The sequence below is a fragment of the Notolepis coatsorum genome (assembly GCF_963971535.1).
Source record: "Notolepis coatsorum genome assembly, chromosome: 7".
Classification (NCBI taxonomy): Eukaryota; Metazoa; Chordata; class Actinopteri; order Aulopiformes; family Paralepididae; genus Notolepis; species Notolepis coatsorum.
Window position 1 is genome coordinate 78614724 of NC_140171.1, and position 22664 is coordinate 78637387.

At 44.2% G+C, this 22664-nt stretch overlaps 1 protein-coding gene across 1 annotated transcript in view; it reads left to right on the plus strand.

Annotated features, from left to right (window-relative positions):
- Positions 1-21224, plus strand: part of znf827 (zinc finger protein 827) — a 309120-nt gene extending 287896 nt beyond the window's left edge. The window contains 4 exon segments of the mRNA XM_084319389.1: positions 9108-9286; positions 9289-9319; positions 10018-10195; positions 15735-21224. Of these exon segments, the coding sequence (XP_084175515.1) occupies positions 9108-9286; positions 9289-9319; positions 10018-10195; positions 15735-16755 (1409 nt within the window). The 3' untranslated portion in view covers positions 16756-21224.
- Positions 21225-22664: the final 1440 nt, after the last annotated feature.

Here is a 22664-nt window from a genome sequence, read left to right on the forward strand (position 1 = left end):
GACCTAATTTTTTTTACTTCTAATTTTACTATGTTATTTTATTTCATACTTATCTTGTCTTGCACAGTCTCTGGAGCGCAACAGTAAGAAGCATTTTGTATAAAAGTATTCTGTACTTCTGTATGACAACTATTAAAGAAACTTGAAACTTGAACACACAGAGACGCCTCCCTCCCCCGATAGCCCCCACCCATGCTAGCTGTGTTCTCTCTCTGTCTCTCTCTGTCATCATCAGCGTGGCTATTTAGCTAGCTAGCCGCTAACGTTAGTTTACCATGTAAATGAATGACTAGTCTAGGATGCAAAGCACTTTCACTTTTCACTGCACATAGAAACAGCGGGAGCATTTCGGAAGCAGCACATGTCCTGCGTGTTTTGCTCATACTATTTACGTTAGGCTAACGTTAGGCTAACTCACTGCACTTCCTTCCTTGCGGTCTGCACTAAATAAAGGTAGATTGCGGGCAGTGGCTCCAACCACAGTGTGTGCGCCTGGTGGCAACAAACATAGAGGGGCCGGGCGTTATTATGCAGATGAGAATTGTTTGACGTCAAAGATACGCTAAGTTTCAGATTACTCAATTCAGTGAGGGAGAATATTGTGAGATGTGAATTGGAAGAATGCGCCAAAATGAGAATTAGAGACATAGACCCCATTAATATAAACCCACATAGCTAGAAAACAATGCTAAACACTGGAAAAGGCCATTTACTCCTCACTGCAGTCATCTGTCCATCATATTATGGGGTCTGGTCGTATTAACTGCTGATTAAAAATCCTCAAAAAGAACACAAGCACATCGTTTGGGCAGATCAAGATAACAATTAATATTATGCAGCATTTACAAAATCCTCCGTACTGCTCCAATTCTCATTCCATGTCAATTGTAAGGAGTCAAGTTTATGTTGCACTTCCCTAAGGACATGGTTTAAAACAATCCTCTCAAGGCTCTTCATGTTTAATTGATGTTAAAGCAACTAGTCGCAAGGATATAGGTTTCATCTGAGGAGTGGTGGGGACATACATTTGGCGGGGGGTCTAACAAATGTAGAAATTAACCTCTTAACAGGTGGGGGGCCGGCATGCCCGTGCGCAGGACTTTGCGAGCGTCTACCGGCTCGAGCTGCATTTTTCGCAGATCATGTAATATACCGTTCGAAACATGAATTTGCCGCCTTTCGAACACCAATTCGACCAATTCCGTGCCTCTGTTCTCGAGTTACATGACGATATGTCAGGCGAGCGTCTTTTTACAGGTTGCGCGTTAAATGACCACGTCTGACTGTATACGCTCGATAACTGACCAATCACTGCTGATGGTGAAAATGATTGGTCAGCGTTGTAGCCAACGGGTGTCCGCTTCGAACGATACCCCATGTGGGGGGGTGCGAATAGAGGAAGTAGGTGAAAGTTGACGAAAATTTGTTGTGACCTAATCTTCAGAACGCACAGAGGTGGATATCCATTTTGGAGTTGCTCGCTTTTTATTTTATTTTTATACAAGGTTTACTAAAAACCTTTCTCAAGCACTAATTTAAAAAATTTAAAAAAATAAATAATAAATTTGGACCTGTACTACATACGACTTCAGGCTATGGAACAGCTGTGTTTTCCAGCTCAAGCCTCTATGCTGGAACTAAAAAACAGAAATCTGGCAACCACTAAAGAGATGCGAGTACACAAGTTTAACTCAAGTTCAAACCTCTTTTACTCTATTTCATTAGCACTAAACATGATTATCCTTTTTTGCCTTAGAAACTTCAGAATGTTACCTTTCAAAAGAGACCAGGCTCATGCATGTGCTATAAGTATAAAGTATAAAGCCAAGCTTTGCAACAAAAAGTATGCAGTCCTCAAGTTCAAGTAAAAAAAAATATATAAAATTGTTTTGCCACTTCTTGGCCCACCTGTTAAGAGGTTAACATTACATATCATTAAACTCACAGTTTAAATGCTTCCCTAGTCACCCCTCTCTCTCTCTCTCTCTCTCTCTCTCTCTCTCTCTCTCTCTCTCTCTCTCTCTCTCTCTCTCTCTCTCAATTCAATTCAAATGGCTTTATTGGCATGACGCAACTTGTATGTCAAACACATATTAATGTCATAGTACATACAAAAATTATCATCATAAAATAGAACATAAAATATTATGGCATAAACATGTCAGGTGACTGTCACTCACTGTCCCTCAGTCTATGGCAGGCAGCAACATAGGCTGCTGCTAGCTCACAGCTTGTTGAGTCCTCCCCTAGTAGGACTGGTAGTTTTCCTGTATCTGGTAGTGCAAGAAAACCTTTTGTTATTAGTTCAAATTTTTTTAAATGCGTTTCTCTAATATATTTATATTTTTCACATTTGGTGAGGAAGTGCAACTCAGTTTCAGGCTCACTGAGGATGCAATGACAGCACAGCCTTTGCTCTGCAGGAAGCCAGGTTTTCCTGTGCCTTCCCTTTTCAACAGTGAGGCTGTGCTCACTCAGTCTGTATTTTGTCAAGGTTCTTTTTAGTTGTTGATCAGTCACCATGCTCAAATAATCTGCTATGGTGTACTGTCGATTTAGAGCCAGATAGCACTGCATTTTGCTCTGTGCTTTTGTTTGTGTTTTCCAATAGGTGATGTAGTTTTGTTTTAGCTGTGTAGTAATTTGATTTATTCTGATTGGTGATGTGTTCTGTTCCTGGGGTGTGTTAAGAGAGAAGGTTTGTGGACTCAGGACCAGCTGGGTAAGGGGGTTCCTGCTGCTCCTCAGCTCTTGGCACTGCAGGGCTTGATAGTGGTACGAGAGGGGGTCACTTTGTTTTAGGTGTGTCCAAAAGTGAATTGCTCTTTTTTGTATTTTTAGTATTAGTGGGTAACGGCCTAATTCTGCCCTGCATGCATTGTTTGTAGTTTTCCTCTGGACATGTAGGAGAATCTTACAGAACTCTGCATGCAGGGTCTCAATGGGGTGTTTGTCCCATTGGGTAAAGTCTTGTTTTGTAAGTGGACCCCACACCTCACTGCCATAGAGTGCAATTGGTTCAATAACACATTCAATTAATTTTAACCAGATTCGAATTGGTATTTCTGTTTGTATATTTCTTTTTATGGCATAGAAAGCCCTGCGTGCTTTCCCTCTCAGCTCATTGACTGCTTTCTTAAAATGTCCAGTTGAACTTAGTTTTAGGCCTAAATAGGTGTAATGTGTGCAGTACTCTACTCTATGTGTGCAGTACTCTACATGTTTTGTACCATGTTTTGGAATATCATTATTTTGGTCTTTTTGGGGTTTACTGCCAGGGCCCAGGTCTGACAGTAATGCTCTAGCTAGCAGGTCCAGGCTCTGCTGTAGGCCGTCTGCTGTGGGGGACAACACAACCAGGTCATCTGCAAAGAGCAGGCATTTCACTTCCCGATTGTGGAGACTTACACCGGGGGCAGAGGACTTTTCTAGTATATTAGCCAATTCATTAATATAGATATTGAAGAGTGCCGGGCTGAGGTTGCAGGCCTGACGAACGCCTCGCCCTTGGGTAAAGAATTCTGTTATTTTTTTGCCAATTTTTACGCTGCACATATTACCAGAGTACATTGATTTAATAATATCATATGTTTTACCCCCTACACCACTCTCTATAACGTTATAGAACAGTCCTGTATGCCAAATATAATCAAAAGCCTTTTGGAAGTCAATAAAACAGGCATATATTTTGGTTTTATTTTGGTTTATATGTTTATCAATTAGGGTATGTAGGGTGTAGATATGATCGGTTGTGCTGTGTTTTGGTATAAATCCAATTAGGCTTTTACTCAAGACATTGTGCTTGGTAAGGAAGTTTAAAAGTCTGGTATTCATAATACTACAGAAAACCTTCCCCAGATTACTGTTCACACAGATGCCTCTGTAATTATTAGGGTCAAATTTGTCTCCGCTTTTATAGATTGGGGTTATGAGTCCGTGATTCCAGATGTCAGGAAAATATCCTACACTCAGGACCAAATTGAATAGTTTTAATATAGCCAATTGGAATTTCTTGTTCATATTTTTCATCATCTCATTCAAGATGCCATCAGGTCCACAAACCTTTTTAGATTTAAGAGTTTGTAGTTTCTTAAGCAGTTCCTGCTCAATAATTGGGGAGTCTAATGGATTTTGATTGTCTTTTATGGCGAGCTCCAATTTAGTAAATCTTTCAAGAATTTGAGATTGTTCTGTGTTTCCATCAATTTGAACAGTTATATAGTGTTTTAAAATGGGTTGTCCATATATCACTGTTCTGTATAGCCTATTGCTGGTTTTGTGGTTTGTTTATGTGTTTCCAATGTTGCCAAAAGTTGTTTGTATTGATTGCCTCCTCAATTAGTGTCAGTTGCTGTTTGTCATATTGTTGTTTTTTTATTCTGAGTGTACGTTTGTAGAGTTTTAGGGTCTCACAGTAGAGAAAGCGTACATCAGCATTATTGGGGTCTCTGTGTTTTTGATTTGATAGCATTCTAATTTTTTTTCTAATGATTTTACAATCTGTATCAAACCAGCTGTTATTTGTTGCAGTTTTTGGTTTGTTTGTAGTCAATTTCAGTTGTGCCTCCTTTGCTGTTTGTCTGTATATATTGTCTCTCTCTCTCTCTCTCTCTCTAGATAATAAGTTAACTCACCAAGTATGTGCTGACTGGAAAATGTTGTCTACAGAGTTTACTCAGCTTATTACTACATACTACATACCTACTTACATTTACCAAGAAATAAGACTTTATGTCTCTTTTTCTTGACGTCCATGATGTTGATCCAGACTGCTGAATTAAGAGAAAATATTTGCAGGAGGTTCAATCAGAAAATAATTAATTGTAATGTTAACTACAGTAACCCCATAGCCACAACAGATGGGATTTGAAACTGAGGAAGACGGAACAACAAACTAGCAATCCTGGAAGAATGATTTTTATTATTTTAATAAATGTTCCTCTTATTTGGCCAACAACAAGTCTAATGTCAACATGAGAAGAACAGTTAATGTTAGCCAAGTCCGAAGTGACGCACAGAATCACCCTGCAGCACACACTCATAACATGTAGTTTGCCAGCTAGCTATCTGTTAATGTTAGCTAATCTTCAAGTTCAAGCTCTCTGCACTGTGCTGTTTCTTATTCATCCAAACTGCACTCACGTCACTGCATATAGACCTGTTCGCTGCCGACGTCATGACAAATATGCACGCGCAGACCCGAGGCAGAAAGGAATGTAAATCCTGGTCAGAACAACGGGGCAGACTACAATATATTTGCATTTGTTAGCCATGCTAGCGATCTAAACAATCAATCCATGCCAAAGCTAGATATGTAAAAGGTGAAAGACTCACACTCACAGCCATGCTGATCTGGCAAAATGACATCCAGCCGTTTTCGTTTGAAACAACTTTTAGTCAGGGAAGTGCCATGGTTTCTCCATAGAGCCCCATTGTACTTATTTTGGCGCAGCAGCTTGTGCAGGTCCGGGGTAACAAAGGGAGTTAACCCTTTGTAGATCCAATGGAAATTATATTTGATTTAAAGACATGTGCAATTAGTATCAGAAGTGGTGGGGACAGCGGGCGGCTGATTGGCGCAGTGGGCAAGGCGCTCGCCTCTAACGCAGGAGACGCTGGGTTCGAGCCCAGCTCTCTGCGTTGCTACCGGCTGGCCGGTCGTTCATACTAACACAATTGGCAAGTGTTAGAGGGTGGGAAAGCCGGTGGGTGGGGATTTGACGTTGTGGACAGCGACTCCTACAGGTCGGTTTGGTGACGCCGGGTGCGGCGGAAGCAGGAAGTATCGGGGGCAGCGTGAGCCTCCCACACGTTACTCCTCGCCACTGAGAGCTCGAGCTGCTGCGGTGAAAAGATGCGACAGGCTGCCTCCTCGTGTACTGGAGGGGACACGTGATGCAAGGCTTCTGTCCTCACTACAACCGACCTGTGGGAGGCATAGTCTAGCAACGTTCAAGACAGGGGAGGGAAGAATTGGATAATACGAAATTGGGATGGGAGAAAAATAGAAAATGGGGAGAAAAGTGGATAAAAAAAAAAGTGGTGGGGACAGTTTTAGGTATAGTTTTAGGACTATAAATTACACCCATGATCACATACGGTAAAACCTTTTTCGGGAGGAATTGGGATGTCACACCGGGGACACAAGAAATAAATAAATTTGCTTTAATTAATCAATTAGCTGTGCTTTTTTGAGACAGGAACACTGCCTATCTGATGTACTGTTCAGTTTGTAAAAGTGTTTTACTCTTGGGTGTGGAGTATCCAGGCAGAGAAGGATTTGATAAAAAAAAAAAAAATTTAAAGGAAGGAAGTCGTAAACAATTGTATAGGATAATATATCCCCTTTAAGGTCCTACTCATTAGGTTCCCTGTATACCTGCTCCCTGCCTGGCGAGGTCCCAGCACTACGAACAGATCAATGAGACACCGCCACCCAGAGAGAGGGGCATCTAGCCAGGCTGGAAAAGGCTGGTTATGTGGTTAGCCGGTGGGCCCCGGACACCCCCAGGCAGGTCTGAGCTCAGCAGCAGGTGTCAGAGCGGCTCAAAGCAACCCCTGAGTGCAGGCTGGTGTCCACCACCACATGGGCCCTGGGTCAGTCTGGTAGAACCTCCTCAGCAGGGGGGGGCAGGCAGAGGTCTAGCCAGGCTCACTAGTTGCTACTAACAGCTGTGGGAGCGCTGGGAGGCTTCTGGCCCCGCGCTCTCATTCATAGACAATGAATGCACACTTGCTGTACACTTGTACTGAAGGTACACTGTAAAATAACTATTGGAATATCTTTTTAATTTTAATGTGGAAAGCGATGGATTTTTCTCATGGTCAAAGCCTATCTACTTTTGAGAACCACCTTTTTTTATTTTCATTCAGTCACGTTCTGTGTGATTAGTCGGCTTAGCAGATGTTAAGTACTGCAATAGATAAGAGACTCGGGGAACTGATTCAATGTGGCCTTCGGAAGGATGCTCTGTGTTCACCTGTCTGCCTCTCATCCAGAAGGATGCTCTGTGTTCACCTGTCTGCCTCTCATCCAGAAGGATGCTCTGTGTTCACCTGTCTGCCTCTCATCCAGAAGGATGCTCTGTGTTCACCTGTCTGCCTCTCATCCAGAAGGATGCTCTGTGTTCACCTGTCTGCCTCTCATCCAGAAGGATGCTCTGTGTTCACCTGTCTGCCTCTCATCCAGAAGGATGCTCTGTGTTCACCTGTCTGCCTCTCATCCAGAAGGATGCTCTGTGTTCACCTGTCTGCCTCTCATCCAGAAGGATGCTCTGTGTTCACCTGTCTGCCTCTCATCCAGAAGGATGCTCTGTGTTCACCTGTCTGCCTCTCATCCAGAAGGATGCTCTGTGTTCACCTGTCTGCCTCTCATCCAGAAGGATGCTCTGTGTTCACCTGTCTTCCTCTCATCCAGAAGGATGCTCTGTGTTCACCTGTCTGCCTCTCATCCAGAAGGATGCTCTGTGTTCACCTGTCTGCCTCTCATCCAGAAGGATGCTCTGTGTTCACCTGTCTGCCTCTCATCCAGAAGGATGCTCTGTGTTCACCTGTCTGCCTCTCATCCAGAAGGATGCTCTGTGTTCACCTGTCTGCCTCTCATCCAGAAGGATGCTCTGTGTTCACCTGTCTTCCTCTCATCCAGAAGGATGCTCTGTGTTCACCTGTCTGCCTCTCATCCAGAAGGATGCTCTGTGTTCACCTGTCTGCCTCTCATCCAGAAGGATGCTCTGTGTTCACCTGTCTGCCTCTCATCCAGAAGGATGCTCTGTGTTCACCTGTCTGCCTCTCATCCAGAAGGATGCTCTGTGTTCACCTGTCTGCCTCTCATCCAGAAGGATGCTCTGTGTTCACCTGTCTGCCTCTCATCCAGAAGGATGCTCTGTGTTCACCTGTCTGCCTCTCCGCCTTGCCATTCGAATACAACTATAAAATAACGGTATGTCCTCCTTTGACCACGTGTGTTTGTGCCCGTATGTGCACATATGCAAATCAACCGTTCATTGTCTGGCTTCCCGCGTACGTCTTGGACCTGGACTCGAGGTGTGTGTGTGTGTGTGTGCGTGTGCATGTGTGTATGTGCATTAAACCGCGAGGTTAGCTAACGTCAGCCATTTTACAAGCCCACGGCAGCCCTGCCTCCTTCCTGAGTGAATGCCCTTTGTTCTGCCGTGCCCTGAGATGCTCCCGCCATCTTAGCTCTCTTGGCCGTGACCCTAGCTCCTCACCCCTCCCTCTCTCCCTCCCTCTCAGTCTTCCTCTCTCTCTCCCTCTGTCTTCCTCTCTCTTTCTCTCTCTCTTCCTCTCTCTTTCTCTCTCTCTCTCTCTCTCTCTCTCTCTCTCTCTCTCTCTCTCTCTCTCTCTCTCTCTCTCTCTCTCTCTCTCTCTCTCTCTCTCTCTCTCTCTCTCTCTCTCTCTCTCTCTCTCTCTCTCTCTCTCTCTCTCTCTCTCTTCCTCTATTCCAGTGAATCTCAGGCTGAGAGAGAGTGGGGGATCAATAAAAGCACACTGCCTCTTGATTGGACTGGCAGCGGGGCCTCAGACAGAGGACACAATACTGCAGCTCAGGCTGCCGGCTTATCAACTCTGTGTGCGTGTGTGTGTGTGTGTGTGTGTTAGGGATGCACCAGCAACACTTTTTCACTTCCAATTGGATTCTGAATTCTAAACTTCAGCTGGTACAGAGAACCGGATCCTGCCAAGTACTTTTAGGGCCATTAGTTTGGGGTCAGTGGGGTCACTACTCACTACACAAATTGTATTGAGATATAATCCATGTTTCTCCATTAGAGAGATCTAACGTGCTTCTGGAAATTCATAAAATCAAGTCCCTTTGCTTTGCTCTCTGTCATGTTTCCTTGTGGCATCAGATTTGAGAAATTCTTTGATACTGAAGTGATAACTTGATGCCAATATCGGAAACCAGAAGATGATCTTGTATCTCTGAGATTATTGTGCATCATGGTAGTTTTCATATTCTTTTCCTAGGTTTAGTTGAAACATCATAGCTCCCTCTGACCGGCGCCGATATGCAGAGATTGGTGTGTGAGTTTGACCTTCCCTCACCGTCTCCTCTCTCATCTCTCTCTCTCCTCTCTCCTACCCAGGCCTGAACTCGCGGAGCCCCCTGAGCGAGACGAAGAGCACCTCCTCGTCTCTCTCGGCTCTCAGCGACTCTCTCAACAGCTCAGAGGGCGGGGACCTCAACCACGGTAACGAAGAACTCAAGAGCCTGTTGGCCCCGCCTTCCTCTGCAGGCAGCCAATCCAGCTCCGGCAGCCACTCGGATCATCAGGAGCAGAGGAAAAGTCTGAAAAAGGTGAGGACATCGTGGCCAGCTGGTGTTGCCTGAGGCAACCTGTAGTAGCACCGCTGAAACGTGACACAACATCCATTACAAGGTCATAATCGCAAGATACATTGTCCTTACTGCCTTTGCACCGGGTCCATTTCCTCCTCTTCTGCCACAATGCTAACTCCTGTTCTTGAAGTTGACAGTGTACAAAGGCATACAGCATAAACCCACCGTCTATTTCTGGTAGGGATGTCCGATATTATCGGACATTATATTTTTTTTTTTTTTATTTATTTTTTTTTACATTTCTATAACCTTTATTTACCCAGGCAAGCAAGTAAGAACAAATTCTGATTTTATTTATTGTCAAAAGTATGCATAATGTTGTGTTAATTCCACAACAAGAGATATGTAATGTTAATTACCTGAAATTATTCCATTTTTTGGGGGGGGGAAACCCTGCATATATCGGTTGATATCAGTTGATATCGGTAACGGAAATAAGAGTTGGACTATATCGGTATATCGGTATCGGTAAAAAAGCCAATATCGAGCATCCCTAATTTCTGGACATTTTCGACTACGCCCACCTTTCACGTTAATTACCATTGCAATATTTAGGATTTTAGGGTCATTATAGACCAGGTTGGGGGAATCAGCAAAATACCCCTCAAATGTTTCAGAAAATCCCCTCCCCCTCCTCTTTCTCTCTCTCGCTCCAGGCTTTGAGTGCGTGTTCTGCAACTTTGTGTGCAAGACGCGCAGCATGTACGAGCGGCACCTCCAGATCCACCTCATCACGCGCATGTTCGAGTGCGACGTCTGCCACAAGTTCCTGAAGACGCCAGAGCAGCTGCTGGAGCACAAGAAGTGCCACACCGTCCCCTCGGGAGGGCTCAAGTAAGGAAAGCAAGTACAGACAGAGGTTCCTAAACTCCACCCCCCCCCCCCCCCCCCCCCCCCACCACACCACACACACACACACACACACACGCACACAATTATAGTCTGGACGTCAAGGGATGTGCCAATCAATCAAAATAGAATTTGGCTTAGTACATTAACACAATTTCTTTAAATGTTCTCCCCAATTTTGCCAATTCCCTGTGTGTGTCATGGGGAATCCTGAGATCCTCTGTCGGTGTGGGAAGGGTGTATTCTACCACATGTCTCCCCCAGATCCCCTCCCTGCTGAACAGACGCCCCAACCAACCAGTAGGAGTCACTAATGCAACGACCAGGACTAATTCCCCACTGGTAATAGTGTTTGTTGGAACGTTGAACCCGGGTCTCTGCAGTGGTAGGCGAATGCTTTGACCTCTACACTACCCAGACACCAGCCCCCCCCCCCCCCCCCGCCAGCCCCATCCCATTTTTAACCAGAACAGAAGATGTTGCCATGCGCTTTTCTACTTGCTCTCCTCCAAAATGTTGTGTTTAAGATCGGGGGGGGGGGGGGGGAGGGGGCAAGGCCATGCACTGCTTTTACATAGCATTCAACTTTGCATATATGCAACTTTCCTAACGCGTTGACCTATAAACACCAACTCCAGCCATGAATATTTAGAAGAATACCAGTAGACTGAGACTTTCTTCATCATTGCTACAGAAGGTATCGTCTTGCCTCTTGTAAGTACATGATGCAACCCAATGTATACAGATTGTTTCTCAGATAATGCAAATTTAGGTATGTAGGATATTGTCCCATACCTTATTCAGGTATCAGGTATGAGCCTGATGATCTCTGCTACCAGTACTCATGCTAAAGAAACATAGCCTTATGAGAGCAGTATTGAACAATCGATCACAGTTCTCTCAGCATGGATCATATTTCACAATGATTAGATGAAAACCAGGAACAAACAAACAAAACAAAAAAAGGAAATATTTGTAACACATACAAATACACAGCTACTTGTTTGGTCCAATTGCTTGGCACACCCCCCTAGTAGACATACAAACATTAACGGACTGACATATACAGCTAAAATGTGAATCACGATTTTTCTCTCTAAGAATTGAGATCACGATTCTCTCATGCGATTCTTATTTTTCGTCATTATTTTAAAAAAAAGATTATAATAATAAATAAGAATTATAAAAAAAATAACTCGCCGTCATTTAGAAATGAGATCGCATAGGTCTATGAATCGAGATTGCGATTATTATTATTTTTTATTAATCGTGCAGCCCTAATATACATGGAATTGTCTATCACCATGGATACATACAATATACAATATATACCACACAAAAGTCACAAAACACAAAGGTCAGATGTCTCACGAGTGCAGCCCCGTACATTCAGCTCACTACTCCCCCCAGACACTACATGCTTCAAGTCAAACTGTTGTTTCACAAACAGCTCACCCACCCTCTCACGTCTGATGCATGAATAGCAGAGGAACCACTGACCCCTGGTCACAGAAGGTGTAGAATATGCATGTTTCCACCAGTTCACATGTACTCTCTTACTCTGCATCCAACCCCAGACAGTTAACAACACTCCCTAACAACACTCCCAAACATGCAAATGTAGCACAAACACACAGACATGCATAGATGTATCTTGCCTAGTTAGCGGCATCTTGCATAGGCCAACCCCCCCCCCCCCCCCCCCCCCCCCCCAGCAACCTTTAGCATGATCCACACCACCCCATATGCCGATCCATAGGAGCCTCCGTTGTACTCTTATCACATGTATATATACTTATACAGTATTTCCCATATACTCAACCTGCTAAGCTAACGTTAAGCCCTAGCGTGAAGCCAGTACCAGCACACAAGAATCCTGCTAGGCAACACGCTAATGGTATTAGCCTGTGCTTTTAAAGCCTAGTCACGCTAATGTATCAGATTCAGGCAAACATCTGACATGCATTCAGTTTCCTGGGTCGCATTTAGAAAACCATTTTGAAGGGGGACTGATGGAACACTCACATCAAAACACTCAAAAGCTTTTTAGGGCACTGGCTACAGTGTCCTCTTGTATAAAGAGACTAGAAACACTAATACAAACTTACAAAAAAGGCTTTTTTCTGTTCTTTATAAATGTTCATTTCAAGTAACATAAGTCATTTTTGTGCTTTATTTATTTGTTTGTTTATCGTTATTTATTTGAAAGGTTCTATGTTTAATATTTAATCATTTGGAATGAGCATCATGTACAACACATGGAATAAGCCCAAAAACAATGGCATTTAGACCAGAGTTTCCACTAGCAAGTTTTTGGGCCGGTCCAATGTGGCCAACAAGAGTCTTATTTACCAGCCAAATGTAAAAATGTAACAGCCATATCATGTAACACACATAGTCTTATAGAAATCACTGTCCGTGGACAGCGACTCCTACAGGTCGGTTGGGGACGCCTGCACAGCAGAGACAGGACATGGCGGGGGTAGTGTGAGCCTCCCACACGTTACACCTCGCCAATGAGAGTCCGCGCTGGCAGGTGAAAAGATGTGACAGGCTGCCTCCTCATGTATCGGAGGGGACATGTGATGCAAGGCTTCTATCCTCCCTACAACCGGCCAGTGGGGGGCATATGCGAGCAACGTTTAAGACAGGGGAGGGGAGAATTGGCACAGCGAAATTGGGATGGGAGAAAAAATAGAAGAAAGAGGAGAAAAAGTGGATAGAAAAAAGAGAAATCACTGTCCGTTTGTTAATTCTTTAATTAGAACCTAACACAATCATGCCTTTGCAGAAACAACAGCTTTGCGGACAGTAACGTATCCGTCAGTTCCAAAAGTTCATCCTCTCTGAACTTTTCTGTCCGTCAAAACTGACACAGATCTGGCGGAGATGGACACAGCATCATCAACCCTGTTCAACAAACGGATGCTCCTTGTTGACAATGAATTAAAACCCAGTGTAGACAGACAGACACAATGGATCAATGTAACGTGAGCTGCAGCCTAATAGTGGAAGTAATGTTAATCATGAGTACCATATTGTGCTGAATAAAAGAGAGGATTCTTTCCCTAGAAATAAAATCTGAAAAAGGGGCGTTGTCTTATTTTCGGGGTGTAGACTTTTAAAAGTCATTGTGCAATTATTAATGATGCAGCCTTCTCTGCCGTGCAGTGCGAGCCCTCGGCAGGGTGTTGTAGTGTCGCCGAGGTCGGAGCTAGGAGGAGGGGGGGCTCTCTCCTCTCCCCAAGGTGCGAGGCGGCCATGTATTTCAAACAGGGCTCTATCCCTCCTGGACTTTCCGGCCGCAGCCGTCATGGACTCCATGAGTAGACGGCCAAATAAAATTCTAGCTAACGGAATCCCTGATTTAGACTCACCTATTCAATTAAGTGCTTTGGAGCACAATTAATTATTTTGCTGATAAGCATAAAATGGAAAATAATTAAGGCTGTCAATCGATTAAAATATTTAATCTGATTAATCGCATGATTGTCCATAGTTAACTTGCAAATTAATCACATTTTGTATCTGTTCTAAATCTACCTTAAACGGATATTTTTCAACAAATGCTTTATGCAGCCATTTAACACAAAATGATGACCCTTATGCATTGCAAATTTGCATCAAATTCGAAACAGAGTGATGCACAAAATAACTTAAAAGAAAATAATAATTTAAAACAATGAATAAAGTGTGCATGAAATAATAGGAACAAGAAAATGTTAGGAACTTGTTACATTCACCCACACAAGGGGTATCTACCTGTAAAACTGAGCCTGTTATGACCTCTGAAACATGCCATATCTACCTGTAAAACTGAGCCTGTTATGACCTCTGAAACATGCCATATCAGCAAAAGGACAAATAGAATTATTCCACATTATTTGTATGTGGTTGAGTGTGCATGGTCCCCATTCCAAATTATTAAATATTCCACATAGCACCTTTTCAAGTTGTTCCCATTAACCACAAAGTCTGTGCATGTTGTACAGAACCATTGATTGTCATGATGATTATGGCGTCATCTGCTTGTAAACAAAGACAACTGTGTTACTACTACATGGTGTTTGTGTGCAGCCATCGGTGGTATTCTACATGTGTGTCAATGTGTGGTTTATATCCTAGCATTTGATTGGAGTTAGCTTAGAAAGTTGTCATGGAGAGAGGGTCATTTTCAGCTGTATGGTACTTCAACACAGGTAGTCGACACAGGTATTCTTTAGCTGGGGAGACTTTTTTGATTATAGCCAATAATGTAACTGAAGGAGTTGTTGTAAACCTGTAGTGTGTGTGTGTGTTAGGGAATGTGATGATCGTTTGAAGTGGTGAAAAAAGAAACGTTAGGTCAGTTTGGTGTCAAGGTTACTTTTAGCCAAATCTATGGAGTGATTATCTTTCAAAAGAGAAAGGAAGCATGTCGCTGAGGACTACCGGGTATGTTAAAGTAATGTAACTAAAGTAAAGGCAGGACGAAAGACGAAAGGGACTAGCTTTACTGCCTTTTATTCTTATTCCATATTCATACAGTACAATTATAAGCAAACTCACATAGATTAACATTGTCACGTGTACCATTTTTTATGAACACACAAGCTTGTGTTTCATGATAATTTTCACAGTCTCCTTTTTTGTAATTCTATAAACTACAGTAATCCTGACTGTCAAAAAAATAGGCAGAGTGTAGGCAAACAAGTATATATTGAGCTAATGGAGCTGTGTACAAAGAAATGGACACAAATATAGCCTGTATTTCCTGACCCTCCCCAGTCCAGTTCAAGAGGTTTTTTTCCTTCTCGGACAGCATTCCCATTAGAGTGATGTGAAGAGTGTCCATATATGTAGGAGTGTGTAGAAAGAGAGAGAGAGAGAGAGAGAGAGAGAGAGAGAGAGAGAGAGAGAGAGAGAGAGAGAGAGAGAGACAGAGAGAGAGAGAGACCTTGACAATTTGAGGTTTTTCTGAGGTGATTCTGTTCTGCAGGGTTTGTGAAGCGCTTTGGGGGCCTGAGCAGATGAAAGGTGCTATTTAAATGTAAGTGCCACTCCATTTCTTCATCTCCCTTCATGTCCGACTGCTCCCATCCCCTTTTCTCCAGCCTGTCAGCCCCCCCCCACACACACACACATACACACAGACCTGCTCCCATCCCCTTTTCTCCAGCCTGTGAGTCCACAGTCCATACACACAGACCTGATCACTCCCATCTGTCTCACAATATACTACCCACACATACCATCACCAATACACACACCCACACCAATACACCACCCTCCTTTAAACCTAGAATGTTTGTACACTTTATACACACACACTTTCCTTCACCTGTCCCCCCTTCCTCTTCATCCCTGTGTGTTCTTCAATGGCAAGGTGTGTATATCGTGGTTCTATGTTTGATTGTGTGTACGTGTCGGATGCTCCCCTTTCAACTGGCCTTTGCTGTTGTGCGTTGTGTGTTCCTTCTTTCCTCCAAACCCCCTCCCCCGTCCCCATGTTCCTCCCTCCCTCCAACACCCCTCTCCTACCCAGGTGCCCTTTCTGCATCTACTCCACCAATCGTCCGGCGGCCATGGAGTGCCACCTGAAGACGCACTGCAAGATGGAGTACCGCTGCCGCATCTGCCAGGCGCTGTGGGCCGACCAGGCCTCGCTGGAGGTGCATGTGCGCGGCCACCGCCTGGGCAACCACTACAAGTGTGAGCAGTGCGGCTACCTGTCCAAGACGGCCAACAAGCTGATCGAGCACGTGCGTGTGCACACGGGTGAGCGGCCCTTCCACTGCGACCGCTGCTCGTACAGCTGCAAGCGCAAGGACAACCTCAACCTGCACAAGAAGCTGAAGCACGCGCCGCGCCAGGTCTTCGGCTGCCATGAGTGCCCCTTCACCACCACACACCCCTTCGTCTTCAGTCGCCACCTCAAGAAACACCAGGGAGGAGGGGCAGAGGGCCTGGGCGGAGGAGGAGAGGAAGAGGAGGAGGAGGAGGAGGCCGGAGAGGAGGAGCTGCTGCCGCCGGGGGAGTTGTCCAGCAGGAGGAGCCGGGAGACCTTCCTCCTCAGGGGAGGAGGTGGGGGGAGCAGCGGGGGGAGCGGGAGCAGCAGCCCCCTCATGAGCCTCACGGCCTCCCAGGCCCTGCAGTCTGTCGCCCTGTCACTCACCCTGGGCAAGTCACGTCAACTCGAAGCCCCGCCCCCTGCAGCTCAGCACTGGTTGGCCAGTGCCAACGGCAGCTGCGACACAAGCCCCAGAATCCCGGGCGGTCCGAGCAGCGGCCCCTCCCTCTTCTCCCCCTCCTCTCGCCACATCTTTGAGCAGTACAGGAACTGCAACCGGGCGCACCTGATCCCCCTCACCACCCTGTTCGCCCACAACAGCCGCCGCTTCACATTCCACTCGCCTTCACGCCCCCACTCACCCCTCTCCAGGCCGCGACCCGCGGCCAAGTCCCCGCTCCTCCCCTCCCCCTCTCGCTCTCCTCTCTCGCCTGCCTCGCGTAAACACTCCTTCCTGGCCTACCTGGGACTGATGGAGAGGGCTAAGACCGTTTGACCTCAACTCTCTTCCTCACCTTCCTCTCTCTCTCTCTTTCTCTCTCTCTCTTTCTCTCTTCCTCCTCCTCACTCCCAGGACAGTGGTGTGAATGACACTTAAAGCCACTGCAGTGGGACTGCAACTTTTCCAATCAGACCAGCAGAATAAGCTGGACCAGACAGACTCAAAACATATTGATGAAATAAAAAAAGAAACATTTATGAGAGAATAAGGCTGTATGTGCTAAAAAAAATGCATTTATATCAAGAAGCTGCTTTTCTTATCGGTTCTATTAATTGAATTATTACTACTACTTCTACTACAGTATCTCTCTCTTCTCTCCTGTCTTATCTTTTTTTTCTGTTTTTAAACTTCTGAATGACCTGGACCCAATTGCATTATCTGAGGAGAAAAAAAACGTATCTCGTTTTTTTTAGTTATTTTTTATGTATTTTTTTTTCTTTGGTTGTTTAACAAGATAAACATTGAAAAAGAAGAAACAAAACTTGCAAGTGCTACATTTTAGTGCATTTTTGTCTATTGCTATTATGCATCAGAATAGCATGCCTGTCTATGTGTTTCAGCTAGCTTTGACGTCATTAGGAGGCTGATAACGGAATATCCTGAAGTGTTACCGTAGCGACGCACCGTGGACAGAACCAATGAAACGGAATGCTTTTCTTTGAGAAAAAAAAGCTCGTTTCCAAAGCAACGCCTCAAACCACGCACTTAATTATTTATCAAACTTGTACATAGTTTTTTAGCCTTCCCCCTTTCCCACAGCTTTGATTTCTGTTGGTTTTGTATAATGGTGAAACCATGTTGCGTTGGTGCTGCCTGATATCTCCTGTGTCTCTGAAAAGACATTGGCTGTCGTTCTAATCACGATTTGCTATGGATGGATATTCCAAACTCAATCTGCCCCCCCCCCCCACATGCTAATATGGCATTCATGGGATTATGAAAATGAAAATGAGTAAGGCAAAACATATGATTCTGTTTTGGCCACCTTCTCCCCAAGCTATCATTCCCTATAAGCTAAAAAGGAAAATAAACTATGATAATCCTAATATGGCAAATATTCTATCAAGTCTTGTCACTCACAAGGCAACATTGGCCATAACATCTACTTACTAAATCACTACTTGGGTTTTAAGAGTCTGGATTACTGTAGCAAACCACTAACATGTTTGCACTCCCAGCCCAGTAGACAATTGAAACCAATAGGCCTCTCATGTGTCATAATGTTTCAGCCCAAATAAGGGAGTTTCCGGTTCCCTCCATCTCCAAGGACGTGGGGAAATGAATGGATTATTAAACTAGCTCCTGGAATGAGGTCTTCTAATATCAATTTCTTTCTCTGATAAGGCAGGGGATTTAGGATTTTGTAGCGGCAATAAGAACAAATTGCTAGCCAATGCTAGCTTAGCATTGCAGCACAGGTCCCCCGACATACCAGTTTCAGTGCATTCTGATAGTGGGGGTTTAATGACATTTAATGAACATCTGCTCCTTGCTTTATTGTTAGCAATGTGCCTCTTAATTTATTTATAATAAAACACAAGATACTTATGACCTAATGCTCAGTGAAGAAACCCACTCGCATTGTCAAAAGAAAGTCTAACATGCCTATAAATACTTACTATGGAATTACACACTATGAATGTATTGCATGGCCCATAACGTCCCCTAAACAGCATTGCCAAGTTCAATGGTCCCATAAAAGTAAATACATTTACTCTCCAGGTAAATTCACTGTGAAGGACAACATTGCTGGTAAAAGAGAAAGGAAGGCTCTGTTCAAAGTAACCAGGGCTTTCATTTTTTCTTCTTTAACATTTTTTTAAAGGTCTACTTAAAAGGTCTATAATATCACATAACGACACAACCAGACCTACCTAGTCACGTATTTCTGAGACCGGGTGGATATCAGTCCGGCATCATATGCAGAACTATGTACCGCGCACCTATACTTAGACGAGATATATGAGATAACTGTTTTGTGGAGGTGACCTACTCTGGGCTCGCTCGCTAGCTGCCCAGCTAACAGTCACCACAGGCCGATTCAATGGTGCTTTTTGGAGCTTTTTGTAATTTTTTGTGTAAGAAAAAAAAAACAAGAAGAAAAGAAAACTGTTCCAAAATGACTTGAATGAATGTATTTTCTTTTTGTTTTGTTTTTTGTATGTACATGAGGACGTGATACAGAAGCGTAGCAGGGGTGTGTTCTGTGCCGGTATAGAGAGCAAAGTGGTGTGTTCGGTGGCCTTCTGTGTCTTTTTTTTTTTTTATTTAATTTTTTTTTACTGAGCCTTTGACAACATAGTAAAGTATTTTCTACTAATATTCATCAATAACCCATTTGAGAAAAGGCTCCTGTTGGTGCAATGAAGAAGACAAAAGCCATTCACTTGTACAGGATCGTGTTCAATGGCGTGGCTTCCGTTAGACCGGCAGACATGGTACTGCTCACCACCCCCCATCCTTTGTTTTAATTGCACTTAACTTAAGTTACATTTCAAGCCAAAAGCACTTAGACCCCCCCCCCCCCCAACACTTTTATTGTTCCCTTAGAAAAGTGCAAACTACGATCTATCAAGCCTCTCGAAGATGAAATAGACAATAGCTTTTTTGGAAATGGCTGAATCAAACCCTGTGATTTCATGCGTAGGCCTCTCTGGCAGTGCAGGGTCCTCTCTGGTAGTGCAGGGTCCTCTCTGGCAGTGCAGGGTCTGTCTGCCTCTCTGGCAGTGCAGGGTCCTCTCTGGCAGTGCAGGGTCCTCTCTGGCAGTGCAGGGTCCTCTCTGGCAGTGCAGGGTCCTCTCTGGCAGTGCAGGGTCTGTCTGCCTCTCTGGCTGTGCAGGGTCCTCTCTGGCAGTGCAGGGTCTGTCTGCCTCTCTGGCAGTGCAGGGTCCTCTCGGGCAGTGCAGGGTCCTCTCTGGCAGTGCAGGGTCTGTCTGCCTCTCTGGCTGTGCAGGGTCCTCTCGGGCAGTGCAGGGTCCTCTCTGGCAGTGCAGGGTCCTCTCGGGCAGTGCAGGGTCCTCTCTGGCAGTGCAGGGTCTGCCTCTGTGAAATTAGAGAAAGCAAATTAATACAAATTGCATGAATTAGACGGCAGAGGTCGAGCTCTCCCTGGGAACTAAGAGCCCAGGCTAAATTGTTCTAGCCAATTTTGCACAGTGCTGCACTTTTGATTATGAGAATATGTATTTATCCACACAAGTCTAAAAATGCTCAAAAAACAGGATGTTTATGAGATAGGGCAGCATAGTACATGCATTTTATTTAAATAAATAAATGAAATAAGAAGCGTTACCCACGACTGACTGGTGTTTCCTAAGTGGTCTTCAAGCCAAAATGGTTAATTCTTATTTGTAAAGGGATTGTTGTTTTATTTTCCTCACTTTCTTTTGTCTGTTTTGATTATGATACATTTTCGTATTAATATTAAAAAAAAATTGGACAGAGAAGATGCATTGTGTCAAGACCAAAACATAACTTAACCAACAGGACATGATGTTAGGATTGAATCCGTCATGGCCCTGTTCTAGAGTAGGAGTCACACCGAGATGTCCCCCCCCCCCCCCCCCCCATTGCTGTTTTCTGTTAGTTCCAGGCTTTGCTGTGTCCGACATGCTGTCTCTAGAGTAAAAGGACCTCCCTCCCTCAACACACACACTATGAGTTGAGCTCCATGTACTATCTGCGTTATCGTCTATATTATAGTGCCACTTGGTGGAAGGGAACCACCTGCGACTACTGAGAATGAGTCAAACGAATTGTCAGGGTCCAAAAAGAAAAAGAAAGAGATGATCGAAACGTGGAAGAAAATGACGAATGTGTCCCACTTTGACACCTTTTTCAACTGTCTGCCTTTTTGTTTTTTAAATACTGCGTAACCATGATGTAATCAAGAATGGCTGCTCCTCCTTGATTCCCCCTTTCAAGTCTCAAGTACAATGTTTTGAGAAGGCAACAGGGCTCTGTTCTTTTTTGAGAAAAAAAAACAGTATTTCTAAGCACTTATTTCTATGTTTATTTTTGCCTACTTGTAAGCAGCACAGTGATATTTCTTTTCTCTTTTTTTATGTTAAAGCGTGACTACCTTTTCAGCACTTGGGAGTATGCATGACATTGCCCTCTCTCTCTATTATGTCTCTCTCTAAGCTCTTTAACACTTCATTGTTTGAACTAACTTCCTCGGTTGCATTTAGTTGTTAGGATCACACTGCACAGTCTACAATCTTTAAGTTTGGCTGTATTTTAAAGTTAGGAAAGGCTCAACAAATTTTTTTGTTTGTTTATCTTTTGGCACTCGGTAAAAAAAAATAAACAATTGGTATGTGCTGTATAAAGCTTTTTTATTACTCCATTGTTAAGGCTGTACAGGGTTGTTTGTGACAATAACTGGTAAATAGATCATTTGTACTTTTTTGGTTTTGTATTTGTTTTCTTTGTTTGGCATTATTTTATGTTCAAATTGCCAGTTCTAAATGTAACAGGATTTGAAAGTAAAGCTTACATCAGATATTACATCAGTTGTGTGTCTTGTTTTTCTATTAGAGCCCCCCCTCCCCCCCACATCCATCCAGGATTTGACCGTTCCCCTTCAGTGTTACATAGAAAGATGTACAAAAAGATGATCACGTCTCCTCTTTCTGCCAAGAGGTCGGTCAGATATTCAATTAATAATGAACTGACCAAGAGATACTCCTGTCCTATTCCACACACATGTTTCAACTTCATACCACTCGGTGTCTGTGCCACGTAACACATCATCAGGTCTCCGGCACGGTTCATACCACTCGGTGTCTGTGCCACATAACACATCATCAGGTCTCCGGCACGGTTCATACCACTCGGCAGGCCCGGACTGGCCATCGGGAGCACCGGGAGTTTTCCTGGTGGCCTGGCCTGCACAGATAAAAGAAAATTATAATTTTTATTTTTTTTTGCCAGGCCATTGTTTCTAGTTGTGGCGGCGGCGCGGCGCGATAGTTAGATAACCTAGGTGGGTGGGGAACAACCAGGATTTCACTGTCTGCGACAGAGTTGGAGAACTATCTGACTCTCTCCCTCGGATCACACACACACAATGGAGCCGTGCTGCCGCTTGTGATTGGTGGAGGCGGGACCAGGCGATACAACTGATTGACAGTGGAGGCGGCGAATGGAATGGCAGATGGCACTCTGCAGAATACTGTAACAGCCAGGCAGTGAGCCAGGTAGTTTTGTAATAATGAAAGGTCTGTTATTTAATGTTTGTGTAAGGGCTATTTTAACTGTTGATGGGTAGTGCATCAGTAAAGTGAATATTGTATTGTGCTCTTGCTCTGTTTGAATAGGTGGAGAGAGTGGTTAACTGTATTATAATAGTAAATAGACAAATATGTTGTGCTCTTGCTTTTTTCTTTTTGAAGGTGGAGAGAGTAGCATTGCTAGTGCCACAACAGTTTTATTTGAGGTTCATAACAGTACATTGTACTAAGCAATTGTTGGCTCATTAGTTTGTGATTCACATGCACTAAAATTCACCAGAATGCAGGAAATTAAGTCTTTGTAACAAAAAAAATCCTGGTGGGGGACCCCCAGACCCCCCGCTTAAAAAGTGGCCTGACTGGGGCTATATTTCGCGCTATATCTCCCGGTATGAATTATTTCCCCAGTCCGGCCCTGCCACTCGGTGTCTGTGCCACATAACACATCATCATGTCTCCGGCACGGTTCCAAAACCCTTATTGACATTCCTGCATAGTTAGAACCTTTATTAAACCGGGCAAGTTGACTTAAGAACATGTTCTTATTTACAGCCACTGTCTGGGGGAGGAATTCATGCCAGCCTGGGGGAGGAGTAGCAGGGGGAGGAGTTCATGCCAGCCTGGGGGAGGAGTAGCAGGGGGAGGAGTTCATGCCAGCCTGGGGGGGGG